The 4903-nt window shown below is 35.2% G+C and overlaps 1 protein-coding gene across 1 annotated transcript in view; it reads right to left on the bottom strand.

Annotated features, from left to right (window-relative positions):
- Positions 1 to 669: 669 nt before the first annotated feature.
- LOC110465430 (peroxisomal acyl-coenzyme A oxidase 3-like) overlaps positions 670 to 4903 on the bottom strand; it is a 12505-nt gene continuing 8271 nt past the window's right edge. Inside the window, exons 8-13 of the mRNA XM_021521231.1 lie at positions 3727 to 3852; positions 3224 to 3334; positions 2897 to 3051; positions 2567 to 2711; positions 2037 to 2191; positions 670 to 1515 (exon numbers count right to left, since the gene is read on the bottom strand). Of these exons, the coding sequence (XP_021376906.1) occupies positions 1399 to 1515; positions 2037 to 2191; positions 2567 to 2711; positions 2897 to 3051; positions 3224 to 3334; positions 3727 to 3852 (809 nt within the window). The 3' untranslated portion in view covers positions 670 to 1398. The remainder of the gene's footprint in view (positions 1516 to 2036; positions 2192 to 2566; positions 2712 to 2896; positions 3052 to 3223; positions 3335 to 3726; positions 3853 to 4903) is intronic.

Here is a 4903-nt window from a genome sequence, read left to right as displayed (position 1 = left end):
CCTGTATTTATCCTTTGTACAGAACAACTTTATCTGATACACTTTTGCAGATAGGTTGTGGACTTAACTTGATACCTTTAAACGAATGATACCAAATGTACCTGGAATTTTACTCGTTTATTACATGTGCATTACACTTTCCCCGATATATATAAAAATAAACATATATTCATTTAAAAGGAATGAAATTAATTCAAATTAATAAAAAAAAGATATAAATAAGACTTAATACCCATATCATAAATAAATAATGAAAACATGAATGGTGATTAATTGATGTTTTCAATTTCAGTGATTGAATTTTGCAATGATAAATATTCACGTGACTTAGTCTGCAGGTGTTCGACACATTGATGTAATCTTTTACAGACAGACATTTAAATCTGCACTGCAAACCACTACTTGAAGAAATTGTGTTCATACAGCAATTGAATGACATTGGGTCTATGTCATCAGGATGTTCCCGACTCAAACAGATTGAGATCACTGTACATTGCTGGAAAAATAATGTTTGCACTGATAATACAGACTTTTCATTCAGCAGATATTAGGGAAACCTTGCATTTGAATCACTGTAAATCAGTCAGAATGTAAATACATATATTGATGGTCTTTTTTCAATGTTCATGCCGGTAAGAACTCGTATTAGTTACATACAAATATTTTCCATAATGTTGCTGATTAAAAAATTTGAAAAAGTAAAGTAAAAATTTTAAATGAAGCACTTGTAAAATATTATTATGTACTATACAATGCAGAGTAAAATTCATTTACTGTGAACTTAATGTGAATTGTTCTTATAACAGAGTAAGTTATTTTCATGTACCGTTATAGAGCCCATGTACTTCATTATCTGTGTGAAAAAGTTGATATCACATAGCCAAGATCTGTTGCAAAGTGAAAACAACATTTTCCCTGGCTAACAAAAATCTAAATTATCAACCCGAGTTACTCTACTTAGTGACATCATTATGAAATTGGAAGTCTATGATGTCGTGAAGTTATCCTGGTTATTACGTCACAACTGGAACAATGGGAACCTATGGTTAATCACAGCTCAGCTAGGTGTTCATAAACACATTAATAACACAATGTAATCAGTGTACATGTTACACACTGATAAAAGGGTAGTTATCTGATAAGTTTTACAGTATCATACACTCTGGTCGTGATAGATAATACGTACCATACACTCTGGTCGTGTATAACAAGTCACAGTATCAGGTGTAATCGGTCACGATTTAGGTTAAACAAACAAGAGTATCTCGCAATGTTTTGCATTAAATAACATCCACTGTTCTCTTAAACAGTTATTTGTTCAAATGTCTTCCACAAGAAATAGCTCATTCTGATTTATCACAATACACAAACATAGCCTGTGTAACTTCTGTCTGTATTTTATAATTTTGACTTGGAGCCGACCACAGGTTTGTTATCAACAAAGTCTTTCCACCAAGCAGGACGCTCCAAAGCATTGGGTCCTTGGATCATTGCTCCATATAGGTTCTTGTAAATCTGAAATTGAGAATGAAAATATATACAATATGAAATAAAAGTCAAAAGTAGGGCAATTCTAGAAATGCCTGGAGCTCCCTGTCCTTTTACCCTCTCCACTGCATACATACATTTCTGGAATAGCCTCTATAAAGTAGAAGTGTAAGAAGTTAATAAGATCCATGCCTCTATCCTTATATACTTTCCCACTGCTGATACAAGATAACAAAAACAATGGTGAAATACTTCTTTTCAATGGGAAGTTGCCCCATAGATACATTAATTTTCTACATATCATTTAGCAACTGACCTTTTCTAGCCCTGTCATGCTCGGTACCCCCTATCTGTAGCTAAACCCCTTTACCTCAGATTTAATCCCCCCTAATCAGGTGCCACAGACTACGACTAAGATAATGTGTTGATTTAAAACAGGCATGAGAATGTCGCTAAAAATGACATAAACCACATGAAATCTGGAGTAGATACAAGTATATACCAATCTAGAAATACAATTCTTCTTAAAAACAAAAGTGATAGCCTACCTGTCCATCTGACAGACCAATGGGAGAGTTCAACACAAAGTCTGTTGGAGCAATAGCATCAACCAATGAAACGGCCTCGCCCTTGAGAGCATAGCAAAGTTTGAGTATAGCTTCCTGGATCAGCTTTGGAGGGTTGCTTCCCTTGATGTATCCCCCTAGTGTTGGAAATGGAGTGGAATGAGTTTCCAAAAATACCTCTATGGTAGTGTGTAAATATTGATTATGATGTTAATTCACAAATAGTCAGTCTAATTAACTTTTTCAAGATATGATATCACATTTACTCTCATAGTTGTATAAAACATAACATCACTTTCAGATTGTATAGATATTTTCAAAGAAGCATTACAGTTTAAATTTCAATTCAATTTGTTTAATTTTAGTGATCTTGAGCTTACAGCTTATCGATACATGTATCATTTTACAAACAATGTGTTGTCGCAGTTACTAACTCTTCACTGCAAAGAACACGTAGAAAAGTTCATGGTTAAACAGGGATTAGTTTATATAGGATACACTGAGTATTCTACCTTGATACAGTGTTGACAGGTGTTTCTCTAGCCTCCATAGTCCAAACAAAGCACACATCTTATTGAGGACTGGTTTGAGTTCTGGAGGTGTGTCACCATTCCTGCCTTCCATCTCCAGCTGATGGAACCTGTCCAGGACAGTGTGCTGTCATATAAAAATTGATAATTGTAAAATTGAATTCAACACAGTGAATTACCATCACATAGTCAAACACATCTTAAGTTCATTGAACCAGTATAACAAGAGATAATTAAACTCTTTGAACAATCATTCACTTTTCTATAGCAACAACTCTGTTTATGAAGACATTTTTGGTGTACAATACTGACCTCTATGTAGGCAAGAGCCAGAGAGCGACAATAGTAGGCCTGACTATCATTCCTTGCAGAGAAGGCGTCTTTACCAGCCTGGCCCTGCTCCTTAAGGCGTTCAGCACTGTCCACCAACAGACGACCAACTAGCCATTTGTAGGCTCGCAAGGATACTGTCACAAGGAACCAAAAGTGTAAGTTACAATTTCAGGGACACTGTCACAGGGAAAGGACTGTATAAGTTATGCTCTTATGAACAATACAAGTGAGATAGTAATTTACATGTTATGCTCTCACAGATATCTTCATTAACCTTTCTGATCTCTACATAAAACATAAAGCTACCTTCGGGGTTGAAGCAATCTTCCACTGTGCGAGCCTCAAAGGTTGTTTGGAGCAGCCCGTCAAGATCAGAGAGGAAGTTGACACTTTTGAGTGGGGTATTGATCGCCTCACCTGTAAAAGGTAACCATACAGAAATTAACCTGCACACTCTTAACACATTCAATGAACAATAGTTTATTACCCTAGGTGTATACGTGATTGTGTAACAAGCAGAAATCAAGTAAAATTTCTTTAAGTCAATTCGCGTAAAATTTATGTCAATTTCAGAATTATGACTTCCCAGCTGATCTTGGATGATTTGGTAGATATGTAGGAATACTCTATAGGAAATAAGTGTAAATAAATCAACCAATATCAGAAATACAGACCAATGACCACTCTTCACACATTGTTAATCATCATCTGTGCAGTAATTTCAATAAAAACAAATTGACATACATTATAAAATTTGTAAGTATTGTCCTAAGTAAAGCTTTAACTACAGTATCAGAGGACTGTGATACCTCTTCTGATGTTTGATTCCAGCAGTCCTAATAGGTAGTTACTGGTCTGCTGCAGGATCACATTGTTGTCTCCCTCGTAAGTACAGTTAGGGTCATGGTCGTCACGGATCTCTCCTAGACGGTTCACTGAATATAAAAAAAAGGTCATTGAATTAATAAAATAAAATCGTCACTGAATTGATACTAAGTTAAAGGTTCATAAATACATAGCATGTGATAGAAAGTTTGTTGTATACACAATACTTCACAGTCACATGATAGATAACATTAAACACTCGCTGCATAAACAGTATTCAACAGTTTAATAGACATTTCTCATTTTGAGGCAGACCTAGCACGGAGTCAGAGAGGGACACTGAGAGTAGTAAATTCAGGGAACATCTCAAAATCTTCCTTCATTTCATCTGTATTAAGGAGGCTCCACCCTTTCGCAAGTAACCAGCAGAATTCAATGAAAGTTTCACATAATGGTCATGTCATTATGTAGAGATGATTTTATGAAAATATAAGGATTCTGATAAACTGGTTTTTTTTTATGAAAAATACCGAAAAAACCCACATAGTTTCATACAAAAAGAGTGAAAATTTGAACCAAACATTTTACATTTTACCATAATTTTGATTGCGATGAGAGTTGTCTACCTTGAAAAAAATCGGAACTTTTGCAGAGGGATAGAATTTATACAATGACAGCTATTTTCTTTACTATACCAAAAACGACGGAAATAAATTAAATTACTATATCAAATTGTCAATTTACAGTTCTTTTACGGAATAATATTTCTCTCAATCATGTACACGTTGGACATCATTCCATAGGCCGCTTATGCATGGTATATTTATATATCAGGTACATATGTTATCATAGGCTATCGCATGGTATGCCGTTATCACGTGCACGCACATGCACTTCGTTTTATAGGGATTTTGATATTTTACAAACCACTATTTGTGAAATGATTTATTTGACAGAGCGTAACTCGCTCGACAACAAAACTCATTGCGACTCCGAGCTTGTACAGGTGAGGTCGGTAAACAAAACACACCAGTCTGCATTCCATGCGCCTCATATACGACCTTCTTAAAGTCGTCTGATGTTACATGTATGTCAGTGTCTTCCTGTGAGTTAATCAATGTCTTTGTATCATCAGCTTTATTTCTGAAGTACGTGTGATTA

Source organism: Mizuhopecten yessoensis, unplaced genomic scaffold (assembly GCF_002113885.1).
Source record: "Mizuhopecten yessoensis strain PY_sf001 unplaced genomic scaffold, ASM211388v2 scaffold11077, whole genome shotgun sequence".
In the NCBI taxonomy this organism is placed as follows: domain Eukaryota; kingdom Metazoa; phylum Mollusca; class Bivalvia; order Pectinida; family Pectinidae; genus Mizuhopecten; species Mizuhopecten yessoensis.
The sequence above is the reverse complement of the archived record's forward strand: the minus strand, read 5'-3'. Positions and strand labels throughout refer to the sequence as shown.